Source organism: Nannospalax galili, unplaced genomic scaffold (assembly GCF_000622305.1).
Source record: "Nannospalax galili isolate Female #2095 unplaced genomic scaffold, S.galili_v1.0 scaffold346, whole genome shotgun sequence".
In the NCBI taxonomy this organism is placed as follows: domain Eukaryota; kingdom Metazoa; phylum Chordata; class Mammalia; order Rodentia; family Spalacidae; genus Nannospalax; species Nannospalax galili.
Window position 1 is genome coordinate 4,323,673 of NW_008357637.1, and position 18,610 is coordinate 4,342,282.

The 18,610-nt window shown below is 38.0% G+C and overlaps 1 protein-coding gene across 7 annotated transcripts in view; it reads right to left on the bottom strand.

Moving 5' to 3' along the window:
- The window catches only part of Gpr155 (G protein-coupled receptor 155), a 45,126-nt gene that overhangs the window by 2,340 nt on the left and 24,176 nt on the right, over positions 1–18,610 (bottom strand). For 5 of the 7 annotated variants that reach the window (XM_029557271.1, XM_029557272.1, XM_008855289.3 and 2 more), the window contains 8 exons: positions 18,192–18,276; positions 18,016–18,106; positions 16,699–16,912; positions 11,373–11,477; positions 10,079–10,215; positions 8,082–8,177; positions 4,020–4,084; positions 2,601–2,738 (listed from right to left, as the gene is read on the bottom strand). In XM_029557271.1, the coding sequence (XP_029413131.1) occupies positions 2,601–2,738; positions 4,020–4,084; positions 8,082–8,177; positions 10,079–10,215; positions 11,373–11,477; positions 16,699–16,912; positions 18,016–18,106; positions 18,192–18,276 (931 nt within the window). The remainder of the gene's footprint in view (positions 1–2,600; positions 2,739–4,019; positions 4,085–8,081; positions 8,178–10,078; positions 10,216–11,372; positions 11,478–16,698; positions 16,913–18,015; positions 18,107–18,191; positions 18,277–18,610) is intronic. The other 2 variants (XM_008855291.3, XM_008855293.3) reach the window with 1 other exon arrangement.

An 18,610-nucleotide genomic window follows, 5' to 3' on the forward strand; every position in this document is an offset into this window, starting at 1 on the left:
TTAGTGTCTTTCCTTGATTGCTCTTCACCTTTATTTTTTTGAGACAGGGTCTCACTGAACATGAATCTCATCAATTTGGCTAAGCTGCTCCTTCTCCCTTACAGAATTGGAGCTACAGGCACATGCCACCATGTCCAGCTTTCATATGGGTTCTGTGGACCCATCTCAGCATTTGTGCTTGTGTGGCAGGCACTTTACTGAATGAGCCATCTCTCCAGCCCCTAGCATGGCCTTTTCTAATCAAATCTGCCTTACAGATAGCTAATATTACATAGTTTCAACATACTCTTAGTTATATGACAAAATTAAATTGCCTCAGGAAGATTAAATATTTTTCACAAGTTCTTAAGAAGTGATTCTTTTCATTGGGTGTGGTGGTGTAGGCCTGTAATCCCAGTGCTTCAGAAACTACTTTTACTAACTTACTTAAACACCAGTTTCAACTTGTAGTGCCCACAGGTAATCTGTCTTTCCCTCAGCAGCCAACTCAGTCATACTGATATGTTTGTTAGGAATTTGCTTCATTAGGAATGAAGGATTGAAAAGGATCTTGAAACAAAGCTAAGATTTTAAAAGTGCACTTTGATTTTTAATCTACTTCTAGATTGTTCAATACTTGCTTTCCTAATGCTATGTAGTTGCCTTAAGTATGAGCAAATAAAGAGAAAGAAAAATGCAAAATAAGAAATGTCAATTGCATGAATTCAGTACACTATCATACAAATGTGCTGTGCTGGATAGCTTTAGTGTCAACTTGACACACCTGGGTTGAGGGAGCCTCAATTGGGGAATTTCCTCCATAGGACTGGCCTGTGGCCATGTCTATGGGGCATCTTCTTGATTGTTGAGTGATGTGGGAGGGCCCAGCCCACTGTGGATGGTGCCACCCCTGGGTAGGTGGGCCTGTGTTGCTTAAGAAAGTGGGCTGAGCAGGGGCCAGGGAGCAAGTCAGTAAGCAGTGATCCTCCATGGCCTGTGCTCCAGCTCCTGCCTCCAGGTTCCTGCCCTAAGTGCTCCTGCCTCCAGGTTCCTGCCCTAAGTTCCTACCTTGGGCTCCCTGATGAACTGTGACCTGGGAGATATAAGACAAAAACACTTTCCTCCCCAAGTTGGTAGTGGTCAGAGTGTTTTGTCACAGCAATGAAGAACAAACTAGAACATGTACACTAGACAGGAATCTCCACAAGCATCATTCAGGCCATACAATCCACAGTACTTGACAACAGGAAATAGATGGTGAAGATCAAGGTGAAATGACAAATGGGTGACAAAAACTTTAAAGCATTTTACCATACAGTTTCACATAAGAATTAGAAAAAAAGCTAATAACACATGAAAAATTTCTCCCAGATACATAAAATCTGTTTTAGAGCCTGTGTCTGGGCCTTCTTTCTGCTTGCTGACTTAACTTAGAGGTTTAGACTTCTGTCCCAGTCACTAACTGAAATGTTTGTTTCTTGATTACTGTGATCAGGCAGCTGTCACAAAAGCCTATGGAATAGTACCAAGTGTCAAAGAATGATACTGTGCAGGCTGCAGATCTGGAGAGGGGCAGGGATCAGGCTGGTTTACTACCAGCTGGTGCCCATTCAGCCACCGGGGACCTGGCAACTCTGCAAATGCTAAGAGCTGTGCTTCCTGACAGCTGGCAAGCACAACAGGCCCAATGGAGCTAGCATGAGTCTTCTTTTAAAAATTTAAAAAGCAATTTAAAATTGTTGGAACTATCCACAGATAGAATCTCAAAGTAAGTGTATTCAGCCTTTCAAGGTGAAAAAATAACTTTTCTCCATAATTACCATTGTCAGCAATTGGACAACGCTCATCATAACATTTGGTCACCACAATATGATTTTTAAAGAAAAGTAATCTGAGGTTTTGAGACTTGAACTTGCCCAGGGTCGCACAGCCACATGACAGCTCAGGAGTTCTGCATACTCAATGGGTTCTTCATCTGCTTTCTATACTAGGCTGCCTTCAGATTACAATGGCATGTAGGTTGACGAGTATCACAATGCATATAAATAAACCATCTTGAATAGTAATTTTCAATTTTTAGTAATATAAAGGTATTAAGTTCTTTATATTTTACTTGTTTTCCCTCTTTCATGACAACTAAAGCTATTGGCACTGTGTGTGTGTTTATTCACAGTTCAACATTTTCAGTAGCAGCATGTTCCATACCTTGGGATTAGAAGAATAAATATAATGCAACAGAATAATGCCTAAGACTTGAAGTGAAATATAGATCACAGAATTAAGAGGCAGAAATTTCATTCCATTTTCTTGACAGCAGCGTTAGTAATACGAACTTTCATAGCACTAGGAGATGATGAGAACACAAAAATCATTCCTAAGTCTCATCTTTTTCATTGCTTTGTGAGAGATACTCGTTGCCAACATGAATTATTAATATTCTACCACACTACATCCTTTACAGTTACACATTTTATACCGAAATCAGAAATTATGATCAAATGTGTCTTTTCTGTATTTCATTTCTTGAACCATAAACTCACCCACAACTGTTACCCTGTTAAAATCCAAAATTAATCATCTAAAATCTAATTTTCCAAAACTTGTACTGGCAGTTGGCTTACCTTCTTTCCCTAACAATGTTTCGGATACACAGATCACGGTGATAATGAACAAATTGTTGGCAGGTCATTTTTATTTCCTCCGACACAGGGGAATCTCTGCTTTCTGCTGTTTCTTTATTGTTCCACAGGAATTCAAGCCTGAACACCAAAATGTAAGAGGCAAGTTTTTAAGGAAAGAACTCCCACCTGCCCCACTAAAATGACTGCTCTAAAACCAGTCATCTGTGACACCTGTTTTATTAGTTTCTGAAGCAGAAACATTCTTTGTTCTGAACTTCCTGTTTAAAGCAGACAGGGGTGAGGACTCACCATTTTATATGCCCTCCACATAGGTTTGACTCACTTCAGTTTCTACCAATACATTCCTTATTCTGTGTTTTGCCATTTAGAAGTACAAACACACCTTAGAAGCCAGGCATGATGGCATGTGTCTGGAATTCCAACACCCAGGAAGACAAGGCAGAAAGTTTGGAGGGTGAAGCAGGATTGCCAGCCTGGGCTACACAGCCAGACCCTGCCTCAAAAAACTAAAACCAACCAAACAAAAAGGTAGCTTTTTCATTTAATCATTTTTCAATTTCAGTACCACAGAAACAAGTCTTGGGATCTGGAGTGCATAGCTGCTGTTTCTGTCAATCAAGGCAATAGAACTGTTGACAGTTTTATTTATCAACACTAGGAAGCTTGTTACAGTGCAGTGGCTTTCCTACTGACCTTTCTTTCAGAAGATGAGTGTGAACCCTAGTAAATAACATCATACTGAAGATGATGGAGGGTGATGGAGAAGGAAGGAGAAATATTTTGAGCACTTTCTATAGAGTAGGTAGTTGGATTCCATTAGCACTTTTAGTGTCTATTAATTTTGCCTTGAAAGCAAATGAAGATGCACAAAGATTTTCTCCTCTGCTTCTTCCTTCCACCCCTCAGTTGTAACAGTCACTCGTAATTTTTCATAAAGAAATCTTGATCTTGATTCAAAGAAACTCTCCACTAAGCCAATAAAAACTCAAATTTAAAGAGAATCTTTGATTTTCTGCAAGGTCTCAGTTTGATACACAGAGAATGTCTGTTGTCAAAGGAGGAAAATAATCAGGTAGAGACTTTGGGGGGCACACCATCTACTACCTCCATTTCTAAACACATTTTTAAGTTTCATTTAACTTTGTGTAGTTAATGGCATAGACAGAAGTCAGTGTCCATCAATTCTTGTTAAAATGCAAATTACATTGCTGGATTTATAATAGTTCTTCCAGTATTTTCTCTGCAATTATTTGCAACAAATACGTGATTCCACAGATGGCTTTTCTGTGGTATTTAATGGTCTCCTAGCAGTAATGAAGGTATAAAGGCACCAGTATTTTAATAGAATGGCCTTGTCATCACCTTTAGGTTTATAGATTTATTTAAAACTAAATTTACCTTCTTTTGAAAGGCAGGATGATTAAATGTTTGTCCAATCCAAAGATTCCAAAGGAAATAAATCCCTAGGGGAGAAAACAAGAGTTATTTTGTCACCCAAAAGGGAAGTATAACCAAAGATTAAAGGGGCCAATATAATTTCATAAGAGCATACATATATATAGCTAAAAGTTACTTGACAAACAGCAAAGCCAGACAGGCGATACCTTCAGTCGAGTTGTTGGCCAGGATGGATAAAGGCTCTTCCAGATAGTAACCCAACATACTACTGGAAAAATGAACAGGAGACCCCAATTCTATTCAAAGGAATACTGACAATGGATTGCTGTTGATGAGGAACAGCTGATCCTCCTGGAACAGGGACCTCTGGCTGACTAGATTTACCAGAAAGGCAGATGGGGGAATGGATCGGGGTCCTGACAGCACAGTGGACAATGGCAGGGATGACAGAGTATGGAGGCTCTAGTGGGAGAGGAAGCCTGTCTACCTGACAAGTTTGTATTCATGCTCAGATGCTGAGGAGCTCAGAAGGTGGGTGGCTGTGACCAGTGATAGTCATGTATATAGAGATTGGAAATGCATGTGAAAACTTCTCAATGTCAAGAGCCCTGGAATGAATTTTTCTGTATGAAACTGTGTGTTTTGACAACGAAGTGGAGATCTTTTTTAAACGTTGGAACCTTATTTAATTTTATGTCTTATAGAGTTTATAATGAGTAAAAGATTATATAAGCGTAATAATTCATCTGTAAACCTAGAAATGTACAGCCAATTTTGAAAGAGATGTACCCTAGCTCAGAAAAATGTTATTGAATAGGTTAATGCTGTTGTAATGAAATGCTTCTTTTAATTAAAAAAAAAATAAAATAAAACTTTAAGATAGAGAATTTAAGAAATTTAGTGCCTATGAAAGCAGCCAAGAGTGATTACAGCATTATTTTAAATAAAACATACAAAGCAGACCTAAAGTTCAGTGCTTGCTGGCACACATGACACACTGCTTGCTGCCTCTCCCCAAACATTCTGTCCTAGTAATGATGATGGCTGATGGAAACCAGTGTTGAGCAACTAGCTCTACAGTGACAGCTGGCTGAAGAAAACCCAAACCATTTAAAGCCTAGATGTTTTCGTCTTCCCCTTTTTGAAAAGTAAATCTTTTTCATTGTACCTAAGTACTTAGTAATTTTCTGTTGAAACTTAATAAATACAATGAAGAAGTGCTGCAATATCTGACTGTAATACAGTAACTGTTAAAGACTTTGGCTATGAGATGTCCCCCAGAGACTCATGTATAGATAAGTGTGATCCTTGATAGAGCACTATTCATGGGTGGGACCTTGAGAAGAGTGGATCATGAAGGTTCTAACTTCAACAATGGATTAACCCACTGCTGAATTCATAGCTGAATGGGCTCCCAGGTAGTGGAGCCTAGTTAGAGGAAGTAGATCACTGGGGTGTGTCTACAACATGCTCTCCACCATGATGTCTGATCTTGTCTCAAGCCCAAAGTGATGGGGCCAACAAACCATGGACTGAAGCCCCCAAATCTGTAAGCCAAAATAAATCTTTTTTTCTTTTTTAATTTCCCCAGATATTTTGTTACAGTGATAAGAATTTCATTAACATAGCAACTGAACAAAAGTCATGTAAACAAAATCACTGGCTGGTGGTTAGGGAAAGGGTTTGAAGAATTTGAGAGTGATAAGGTAAACTGGTGTGGATATTAGGCACAAAGCAGGATGAGGATGCTAAAGTTGTCATTTCTCAGGCATCCTGGGGTAAGGTTAGTGGGAGTGGGATAGAGACTGCAGAATTACATATTTTACATGTAACATATTACATGAGGGACTGAGAGATGGTTCAGCAGTTAGGAGCCTGTACTATTCCAGAGAACCCAAGTTTGGTTCTCAGCACCCACTTCAGGTGGCTCATCATCATCCAGTTCCCAGGAATCTGATGCCCTCTTTTGACCTCTATGGGTAACTATACTCACAAGCACCTGTTTCCCCACCCCCAACACACGCATAATGTAATTAAAAAAATTTTTTTTGGTTTTTTAAAGACAGGGTGTCCCTGTAATCACAGCTAGCCTGATAATCGATATGAAGACTAGGCTGGCTTTGCTCTCACAGAGATCCACCCACCTCTGCCTCCTTAGTTCTGGAATTAAAGGCATGCAACACCACGCCTCACATAATTTTTTTTTAATCTAAAATATTACATGAAGGGATTTTCTTTACCCTTAAAATAAAAATAGCCATAAATGAATATCTCACTATACCAACTCCTTAAGAGGAAAATGGAATTGAAGTGAGATTTGTTTCTCTCTCATGCCTTTGAACCACTTGAGAATAAGCTGTGTAGGCAGCATTTTAAGTGCAATATTCTTGCCATTAGTTCTGTTCATGACACAGTCCTGTGGAATGAAGTTTTCTTAGTCCCAGTCCTAGCCTGGAGTGGGCTTTCTGAAAGCAAAGTTAAAGGGGACTATTGATATTCAACCTATTATTTACAGTTCTTGTATAAAGTCAGATCTTAAATAGTATCACAAATTGAGAGTGAGATCAAATAGATCTCAGGATGCTCATGTTTGTCTGTAATGAAGTGAGTGAGATCACCTATTTATACATTTCTAAATTTCATCCAAATACTGTATAAGTTATTTCTGTGTTGCTGTGAAAAAAACATCATGACCAAGGCAACTTATAGACTATATTTGAACTATGGTTCTAGGGGTAAGGGTCCATAATGGCATGAGAGGCATGGCAAAAAGAGGTGGCCAGAGCAGAAAATGAAGTGATCACATCTTCAAGCAGGCACAGGAAGCAGAGAGCTACTGGAAATCTGGCAAGGCTTAAGAACTCTCAAAGCTGGTCCCCAGTCACATACTTTCTACAGCAAGGCCACACCTCCTAAAACCACACCACTGACTGGAAACAAAATGTCCAAATAATTGGAGCCTATGGGGGACATTCTCATTCAAACCACCACAAATCATAGTAAAAACTAAAAAGTAAATAAGCAAACCTGGAAATACTTCAAGTAATTAATGTTAAGAGGAAAACTTTTAAGAGCATAAACTGATAAATTCTAACTACTTTCTATGACAAATTATTTCAAATTTAATAGGCAAACAGTGATTCCAACAGACTATTTTTTTCAACTTGATATTCAGCTTATGGATGAATATTTGCTAATCAAAAAAAATAAGGGGGTGAGGCTGGGCATGCTTTTAATCCCAGTATGAGAGACAAAGGCAGGTGGATCTCTGTGAGATGGAGGCCAGCTGAGGCTACAGAGAGACACTGTCTTAAAAAACAAAACCAAAAAAGTACATGGTTGCGGTGGAGTTGTGGTTTAGTGTAGAGCACCTGCCTACTATGTACAAGATCCTGAATTAAAGTTCAATTCCCAGCAACTTAAAAATGAAAGGGGGAGCCAAGGATTAAATATCTATTTTAATAGTAACATGACAGGGTAGGGGAGATGATAATACCTATTTTGCAGTATTTGGGTGTTTAAATGAGATACTGAATGTAAAATGCTTAACAATGGTTTGCACATAGTTGACTCTCAAGGAACAATAACTACTATCCCAGGTTAAAATATATTTACATGCCACATGATTTTTTTAAACAATAATTTAAGTACCTGTTCATTCAAGAAACATCAAATGCTTAGTAGTGTAAGTGACTAAATTAAAGACTCAGAAAAAATAAGTTATTTCCCAAAGTGAGCCATTAAAATCACAATAAGTATATAAGGAACTTAGAATATCTTGTTCCTACTTAAATTATTATACTTTATCTCAACACCAAAGCAAAAAAGTATTTGGTATTTCTGGTTGAAACACTCGGTGTATATTCTGATGACTTTAACCGATATAATAATTCATCTCTGCTAGGAGACAGGCAGCAGCTGTCAGCTGTCATGTGTACCAGCAGCTGGCAAACAAACTAAATGCTTTTGATTTAAAAGAAAACAGCATCTGTACCGCCCCCCCTCCCCAATCAAGTCATCCAGGAAAACAGAGACCTCTCAAAGTTCTCAGTAAACAAGTACCTGGCCAAAGTTAAACACAGCACAGAAAAACTGTAATTCAACATATAGTCTTCCAGTTTCATGGTTGAATAGCCACCATAAACAGCTGGAGAGATTCTGTAAAGGAAGGAGAAAAGAATACTTGAAAATTAAGCATGCTTAATCATTTCTTTCCATCCAGAGCAGAGTACAATAACTTACCTAGTTAATAATTAGGGGAAAAAATACTAAAGGGGAAAAACATGAGAGAATGTAGAAGCTTTGTCTTTCAAACAAGAGGTTTCACCCTCTCCTCCTGACAGATGCCATTCAAACAGTGCCTATTCTGATCAAATTTGAAGCAAGAAGACATGAGCCATAATACAGAAGCTTACATAATACATCAGGACTGCCGACTAGCCTAAGACAGGATGGATTTTAAAATTAGTTCTACACAATGAAAACAATTATCACGAAGCAGCAGTACTTGGCAGCGTTTCTTATTTTTGATTTTTATTCTTAAATGGTGGTTAAAGTGTTGCTGGCTGATACCATACTATGTAATGCATGTCCAAGTGTGAAAGGCTGGATAGGTTATATGGCCCATCTCCCATCTCTAGAGAAGTTACACTGACCCATCTTAAAGAATTGTGTGTAACTAATAATTCACAAGAGGATATAAGACAAATAAAACCCCTTTATAATTAAAGAAATATATGCATTAAAGCAAAGTGCTGTGCTTATAATAAATTACAAAATTGAAAAATCTTCCAATATTTGATGCTGGTAGAGGGTTCTATAAATATAGACTACTCCTTTGGAAAGTAATTAGTAGACTACATCTGTGTCACAGAGATACTTACAGTCTTTGATCCAGGTTTCTCAGCTTTGGGAATCTATCAATACATGCATCTACCAATATGATGCATTTTGAAGAATTGGGAGTAATAAATAAAGCAGTACTTGAATAAATTATAAGGTTGCTTTCTTGGGGTTTATTGGGAAGCACTTCAGTATGAACATGTTTGACACAAGTTTGCAAGCTGCAAACCCGTGTGTACTATTACAATCATGAAAAGTGCTAAAAAAAATTAGTAAGCAGGGCTGAATATATAGGGTTCAATTTGTGATTTGCATTCATGAGGACCTGGGTTCAATCTTCAGCAGCAGAAAATTCAATCAGTAAAAAAACAAAACAAGAAAAATTATGTTTTAGTGTGAAGGACATTTTTCTTGTTTATAGTATGAAGAATTTCTATAATTAAATTTAAAAATATTTATTTATGGAGCTGGAGAGTGGCTCAGTGGTTAACAGCACTGACTGCTCTTGCAGAGAACCTGGGTTCAATTCCCAGTACCTACATGGCAGCTAACAACCATCCATAACTCCAGTTCCAGGGGATCCGATGCCCTCTTCTGACCTCCACGTGCCTGACATGACACGGGTGCACTTGCATGCATACAGGCAGTACACTCATACACGTAACATAAAAATAATAAAATATTTTAATAATTATTTATTTCATGTGTATGAGTGTTTTGCCTGCATGTATGTAAGTGTACCATGTGTGTGCCTGGTGCCCATGGAGGCAAAAGAGGGTGTTAGAATCCCTGGAACTGGAGTTATAAACAGTTGTGAGCCTCCACGTGGATACCGGGAACCAAACTCCAGTCCTCTGCAACAGCAGCCAGTGCTCTTAACTTGAGTCATTTCTCCAGCTCCTAAAATTAACATTTAAAAGTTATTTTGATATCTTCTGAGAGATAATGTAGGTGTTTGTCCACTTTTGTCTATCAAGTATGTTAGCAGTGAGTGGTCCTACATGTATGATGGAGACAGCTGGTCATGGCATGTTCAGAGTATGGAGTAAATTGGAACACTCAGGCAACAGAGTAACTGATTCATTTTTTGCCCCCAATCTGTGCCCCAAACATTTAGTTCAATATTAGAATCCAGACAACTAAGTTTCTCTTAGATGCCTGAGGGATGCCAAATATTTAAAGAAATAGCCCAAAACAGAACCAGAAGAAACATTTACAGCAAATAGGCCAATAATGAGAAGTAAACACAGCAAGACATGTTGAGTCAGTTGCGGGTCTCCATTCTGCAGATACTGCTCCTCTTCCTGGACTAATATGCAGCTCTGGGAGTTACAGCGACTCACGCAGTGATCATCTATAAAACAGTGAGTACAACAATCTGTAATCAGAGCCTTTCACTTGAATGCATTTTAAATTTATAATGACTTCCTAAGAGAAGCAACAAAAAAGCACATTCAGTATAAAATCAGGGTATAATTGTCAGTGAGATTGGAGGAGAACACCCTTAGGTTGTTTTAGGGGAGTCGGAGTTGTATAGTGTTTCTGAAAAAAATTCAAGTGGTATGCAATCGTGCCCTTTACATAATTTAACAGCATTTTCTATTTACAGAATTTGTTATGTAATATACTATATATTTTAGACAGATGTTATATAGTTTACATACAATTTTGTTGTTGTTTTATTTGGTTTGGTTTTTGTTTTTGTTTTGTTTTTTTTGTTTTGGTATTTTTGAGACATAGTCTCCCTGTAGCCCGAGCTGGCCTGGAATTCACTCTGTAGACCAGGCTGGCCTCAAACTCACAGCAATCCACCTGCCTCTACCTCTGCCTCCTGAGTGCTGGGATTAAAGGCATGTGTCACCATGCCCAGCTTGTTGTTTGTTTTTTAAGACAGAAGACAGGGTCTCCCTGTAGCCCGAGCTGGCCTGGAACTCACTATGTAGACCAGGCTTACACACAATTTTTAAAGGTTAAATCATTAAGTATACTGCCCCATATTTGGTGCTAAGTGATTTAGTGATGTACACTTTTCTTTCCAGTGCTGAGGGATTGAACCCAGGGCTTCATGCATGCTGGCAAGTGCTCTACCACTGAGCTATACCCCCAGCCATAATTTTTTGAGGGAAATGGGCATGTGTCTATCTATTATAATATTGTCTTTAAGACCTTTATTTGGCAGGGGTTGAGACAGGGTCTTCTTGTAGCCCAAGCTGGCCTAGAACGCACTATGTAGAACAGACTGGCTTCAAACTCACAGAAATCCACCTGTCTCTGCCCTCCTGAGTGCTAGGATTAAAATGTGTGGGCCACCATGCCCATCCAAGAACTTAATTTTTAAAAAATGAGCATTGTGTCTAGATAATCATTATCTTATTAACACTTTCTCTCATCTTCTTTGAGAACCCATATTCTCAAGCCATGTTCTGTAGTATTACAGCTTCAATAGAAATCCTGTATAGTATTCTTTTGAAGAATTTTCCTTAAGCCATCTTCATAGTCCAGGGCACTTACTTTTCTCAATGGAAGAAGTCACAGGCCCACTGGTACTTGTGTTTGCTACTGGCTCTGTTGATGGACAGTGTAATTCACCATTTCCCCAGGAACAAGAGCAGCAACCTATATAAATACATAATATGTGAAGGTAGGTTCCAACCACAGCAGACATGGACAAGTTCAAAAGAGGCCAAATCAAACCCAAGGCACTCATGCAGTCTCTGTGAAGATATTTTCATGAATCTATCCAAATGTATCCTGATATGCCTACACAGAAGTTGACAGTTGCAAATAAACACCATCTACTCTCTTATAGATGGTATCCTCAGTGTATGAGACAAGGAAAAGTGTTTTTATCCACGCTGTTTTCTTTCCAATGTGCTCTGGGAACTAAGAATTCAACCACATTCCTAAAACAGATTTCATTTCACCACTCTTACAAACATATTACTGCTTTGTTGATTATTGTGGAAAACTCACACTAAAGTTGGCCCAGATTAGAAAGCTGTCTGTGACTCAGCCTCTCTCCCTATCTGTCCACCTCAGCTATTTAACAAAAAGCCTTCCCTTCTTTCAAGACAATTCTCTATAGTTCTCCATAAGCCTCATCTAGGTCTAGGCTGATAAATCCTCTCCTTTTAATTCAACTCAAAAATTCACTCTTTCAAGCATGTGCATTTTATTAGTCTAGAAGCTGCAGTAAAACCAGAATTCTATCCCTTTCTCTATTCAAGTATACATGCCTGAAAATCTCTTGCTGGTTTATAAATAGACTGCTTTATAGAGGTCACACTGAGAGGTATACTACAGAGCTGTTAATTTTTCCTCTATATTGTCAGAGAATTGCACACAGTACCCTTTAAGACATTTTACACTTCTATAGGCATGGTGCTTCCTGACATAGATTGCAATATTAATAGAATAATAACCTCACTAATAAACTATTAAAATTTATATGCTAGAAAAATGAGTACGTTTTAGGCTTAACCTCTCATTGATAATGTGCTTAAATTCTGTGATATTCTTAAAAACAAAAAGATTTCAAAGTATAAAAGCTATATTCTACAAGCTATTACAAATATCTTTAAAAATTTTTTTTTTGTCTTTTTGAGACAGGGTCTCCCTGTAGCCCCAGCTGTCCTAGAACTCACTATGTAGACCAGGCTGGCCTCAAACTCACAAAGATCCACCTGCCTCTGCCTCCCAAGTGCTGGGATTAAAGGCGTGTGCCACCACACCCAGAATCTTTTTAAATTTAAGGAAACAATTCCATCTCAAGGTTAAAAATAGAACCACAGAATAATAGAAAATAGATTCTCTAGCCTAGCCCTCTTCAGAAATGGGAAGGTTTAAATCATAAACTACATAAAAGACATAAAAATTAAGAAAACATATGTGAGGCCAGTCCATTCCAATTATGTACCTATAAGGAATGAACTCACACACACACAAACAACAAACATGCAGTTATGGCCATTGTAGAAAAGTACCTTGGAAGTTTTTTCCTTTAAACACAAGAAGGATTTATCAATAACATCATTTTTTTTCTTTATTAACTGAAAAAAAAATTATCAAACTCTGTTTTTGTTGTTGTTTTTGAGACAGGGTCTCACTGGATGGCCTGGAATTCACTACGTAGACCAGGCTGGCCTTGTATTCACAGAGATCACCTGCTCCTGTCTTCTGACTACTGGAATTAAAAGCATGCATCCCCATGCTCAGCTATTAACCAGACTCTTGATCTCATGTGCCACCATGCCCGGATAAAAAATGGTTTTTAAAAATAACTCAAAAAGAAGAATATCTGTGTAAAAATGACATGTTGATCTTTATTAATTCTAAGTTTCCTACCATATTGTCTCTACTTTTGATATTTAAATAAGAAAAAGAAAAAACATATGATAAGGAAGTTGACACGTGGATGACAAATCAAGGTACAGGGATATTTCAGTTATGACAGGCTCATATAAACAATAAAATCCTACCTTAGACTTTAAAAAGTCAGTTGCACAAATTCAAGATTAAAGGGACACTCTACAGTAATGATTACTATATGGGGTGAGTTAGAGACTCAGGTTTTTAGGTTGTTTAAAAATTCAAGATGAAGCCGGGCGTGGTGGCACACGCCTTTAATCCCAGCACTTGGGAGGCAGAGGCAGGCGGATCTTTGTGAGTTTGAGGCCAGCCTGGTCTACATAGTGAGTTCCAGGACAGCTGGGGCTGCAGGGAGACCCTGTCTCAAAAAGACAAAACAAAAAAAATTCAAGATGAAATAATTAGGGTGATCTGGCTGCTATAAAATGAATATGAGATCAGGTGGAATAGAAGTCTGCTTTCTAAGGTAAGGCAGGAGTGAGCTCCTGTATTCTCTCTCCACTCAGTCAATAAGCAGTCAGCAAATACTGAGTTCGTATTATATGCTAAAGATTGTGATATCTGGAAAACCTTACTCAGATCTAAGAATCTCATTTAAATATGTACACTGAGAAATTAGGATGTCTTTCACGTTTCATGGATCTCAGACTCAGAAGGCTCAAAACTGAACTCATTATCTTCCCCTAAAAAACTTTTTTTCTGAATTTTCCTTAGGTAATAACCCAAATATATATTCAATTCCACAGGATTCCCGGGAGTATGCTAGTTTCCTCTCTTAGCTCTTTCCCATCTTGCAAGTGATTACCAAACCCTGTCAATACAATGCCTGAATCTGATCTGGGATGTTCACTCCATACCCAGTGACCCAGTATGGGCCCCCTATCAGGTCTAACCTACTGTAAATGCAACTCACACAGCCCTTTACTTACAGGACAAAATCTTCACCTGTTCACTGGCACACAGTGCCCTTCTATCTGCTGACTTTCCAATGTATGTTCAATCTTTTCCCTTACATACTCTAACCTGAGGCTTTACTCACATCTTAAATCCCCTGAACAGAAACGCTGTTCTTTCAGACTTCATATCTTTGCATAAGTTATAGGGCATTATGCATTTCTACATGTAAGGAAGAGAAATAAAATTTCTGGATGATATATAAGCAATAAAATGCTTTTAGGGAGTAGGGATAAAGGTTAGAAGAGGAAAAACTGACTTTTTAAAAAAATAGTCATATAGTATTGAGATTTCTTCTCTATAAGGATGTCCTTCATAATAAAATGTTTATACCTATTACACATTTACTATGCTCTGGCTTTATATACAATCTGTCACTTTATTCATATTCTTGTGATTTAAGTATTACTATCAGATAGTGAAATTGAGGCACAGGGAACTTGCCTAAGCTCACAAGTAAATTATGATACTAGGATTTGAACCCAGACAATATGGCTCCAGGCTCATGTTTTCAACCACTCTAATATACTCCCAGTTTGAGATGGAAGCAAATGAAAAAGGAAGGCCATGTAAAATACATGTCAAGACCTGTGAGGGCTTCTTCCCTTAAGGTAAATAAAATGTTTTTCATCCTCTCTTTCTTGTCACTCTTATCCTTCCTTCATTGATATCTACAACTAATGGATTTGAGAATAATCATTTCTCTACAAATGTTCCAAACATCATATGTACCATCACTTACATATCCTGATAAAATGTGTTATCTCTACAAAATCTCTACCTGTACAAACAAATCCAAAATGTGTACTCTTGCTGGGTTCCCTTCACAAACTAAACAAATTCCATTAATTGTTTCCATTTATTAACAAAGACACTAGTTAGGATATTTTCACTTATAACATGGATTGGCAAGCATTTTCCGTAAAGGTCATTCAGTCTTGGCTTCAATGATTCAACTCTGCCATTACAGAATGAAAGCAGCCACAGACAACACAAAAGCAAATACGCATGGTCCAGTGACATTACAACAGGAATTCAAGTTTCATAGAATTTTTAAGTTACAAAATACTTGTCTCTTAAAAATGGCTTGAATTTCTTTAAAATGTAAAAACTGGAGCAAGAATGGTGACTCAGGATTTAAGAGTGCTTGCTGCTCTTCCAGAGGACCAGGGTTCAGTTCCCAGCACCCAACTGGTGGCTAACAACCATCCACAACTCCAGTTCCAGGGGATCTGCCACACTCTTCTGTCCTCTGCAGGCATTGCATGACATGGGTGTATTTACATACATGCAGGCAAAACACTCATATGCATAAAAGTATGGGTGCACTTACATACATGCAGGAAAAACATTCATATTCATAAAAATAATGTTTTTTAATGTAAAAACTATTTTTTTAAAAAAGTTTTTATTTATTTTGATATGTATGAGTGTTATGCCTTGCATGAATGTGAGTCTGTGTTGTACAGTGCCTGTGAAGGACAGAAGAGGGCGTTGGATTCCCCTGGACCTGGAGTTACAGACGGTTGTTAGCTGCCATGTGGATGCTGTGATACAAACCCTGGTCTTCTGCAAGAGCAGACAGTGTGCTAAACCGCTGAGCCAACTCTCCAGCCCATAAAAGCTATTCTTAACTTAGAAACTATACAAAAACATGTGATAGGTCTGATTTGGCTTGTAGGCTTGTAGATGGCTGATTTCTGTTATTAACCTTAACCTCAATTAGGCCTCTGTAAATTAATTTTATTGATGGTACTTCCCTGATAAAGTGTTGTTAAAGCAGTAAATATGTATGTTTAGTTTCCTAGGAAGGGCCTTCATTCCTTTTTACTTCTTCTAAAATTCTCAGGTCAGGGCTGGGGATATGGCTTAAAGGTAGAACACTTGCCTAGCATGTGTGAAGCCCTGGATTTAATCCCTAGTACTGCAAATTGGCATGGTGGCTCATGTCTGTAATCCCAGCACTGGGGAGGCTAAAGCAGAAAGAGCAATAGTTTGAGGTAAACCTGGGCTATAAGTTTCAAATCAGCCTGGGCTACAGAGTAAGACCCTGTTTCAACAAACAAACCTTTCTCAGGAAATCTTAGAATTTAACAAAACGTTCTCAGACTAATGAATAAATTTGCAAGCTCTTCTATTTTCCAAGTTCTTAATTTAACAAATACTTATAATATTCAGAATAGTTGAGACTAGTTTAGGGTATTTCCATTACTATAAAAGCTTGTAACAGCTTTGCATATGTGTTTTGTCTTTGTTTTTTTAAAAAATATTTATTCTCTTTTATTTAAGTGTATGCGTGTATTGCCTGCATGTGTATAAGTGCACCTGTGTCATGCAGTGCCTTCAGAGGACAAAAGAGGGCGTCAGATCCCCTTGAACTGGAGTTATAGACAGTTGTTAGCCACCATGTGGGTGCTGGGAATTTAATCTGAGTCCTCTGCAAAAGCAGATGGCTCTTAACCACTGAACCATATCTCCAACCCCTTGTCTTTGTTTTTTAAACATAAGATCATACTTGTTTCTGGGATGTAACTTGTGAAGAGTTCTGGTTCATTTGTTGGTGCTGTGTTCTCCTCGAATGCAGTGCTTCCAGGCTCTACTGGTTTATGACTCTGAGACTGGCCAAAACCTTCATAGTGCCCAGCTTGGGTGGTTCGGTTCATGCACATGAGTGATACACCAGCTATCAAAATGCTGCAGAACAGGGTGACTGCTGTGGTGATCATCTGCTGGCATCAGAAAAAGACGTTAGGCCAGCTTTCACAATCTTATCTTGATAATCTTAGCAGAGTAGGTTTAAGAGCAATTTTTTTTTTGATGGAAAATGTATGTGTATGCTTTACATACTCCAGAACAATAAGCCTTAAAAATGGGTAGAAGCATGTAAGGAATGTGAATTACTTGTGAAATGTGTTTACCTGGAATCATACAAGTTTTTTAGATGTTTCTCTGCACAGCAACTAATTAACAATGCAGTCTTTGGTTCCTTTACAAGTAATCAAAATGCTTTTTTTTTTTTCTTTTTCTTTCTTTCTTTTTTCTTTTTCTTTTCTTTTCTTTTCTTTTTTTTTTTTTTTGAGACAGGATCTCATTATGTAGTGCTGGCTAGCCTGGGACTTGTTATGTAGACCAGGCTGACCTTGAACTACAGATATCCACTGGCCTCTGCCTCCAGAGTACTGGGATTAAAGGCCTTTTGTTTGCTTCTAAATTCTTGCATGTCAATTCTTCAGTAAACAGGGCTTTCTTATAGCCATGATTATAAAAGTTATAGCTAATACTTATGAGCACCAACTCCATAGCAACATTAGTGTAGGTCTTTTATGTGTATAACAGTATTCTCACAAAAGGTGAATTAAATTCAAAATTGCAAAACAAAAAGTGAGACATCAAAATGTTTTGTGAAGGGTTTTTGAAACATATCCTTGGGTTGTATCCCTGAAAAATTCAGAAGGTCTCACCAGCCTCCTAGTCTATAGCTTTTCAAGTACACTTTTCTTCAGATATATTTGATTCTGAAATTTATACTTTTCAAGAGTCTAGTAATTTGATATTTACTATTACTGATAACCTAGGAAGTGGTTTAATCACTATTTTCATTTGGCATAGGAAACAGTTCATAAATGTTTTTAATAAGAATCAATTAAGTTCTAAGTATTTAGAATCTTCAGCTAAAAGTAGACATAAAACGTTCATATTTTGAGGTGTGACAAAGTGATATAAAATTACCATGAGATAAATAGAGTACATTTTCAAAGTTAATTTTAATGTAGGTATAGCAAGCTAAACAAAGGCATTCTCAAGAACAGACCTGCCAATAAACTCTTCCCACCTGCTCTCTTCCATAAAAGAAGGCTGAGTCAATGCTGTCTCCACTGTGTTTTCCAGTTATCAAAAGAACACCAACAAGGAGAGCAGGAATTCTAGAATATGAGTTATTGAGAAAGAGAGAATGAATAGTAACCACAAACTCGGAAATACAGAAGCAAACAGAAAACCACCACTTACCCCCAGCCAGATATGATGATGATGCCCACAGGAATCTGTATACTCTCTCGCTTTTTCAAAAGAAACAAAGAAATTGCTAGAAGGCCTACAAACAAGAGATAAAGATTGAAAAAGGAATAATTGCTCTTAACATTGATCAGAATTTGCAGTACTTTATTTAAAAAAATCATGTTTAGACAGACGTGGTAGCGCACGCCTTTAATCCAAGCACTTGGGAGGCAGAGGCAGGTGGATCTCTGTGAATTCAAGGCCAGCCTAGTCTACATAGCGAGTTCCAGGTCAGCTGGGGCTACAGGGAGATGTACTTATAGAAAAAGCCAAAAAGAAAAAGAAAAAAAAATTGTGTGTGTGTGTGTGTGTGTGTGTGTGTGTGTGTGTATGTGTGTGTGCACTTTGTCGCACGTGTATGGAGGTCTTGT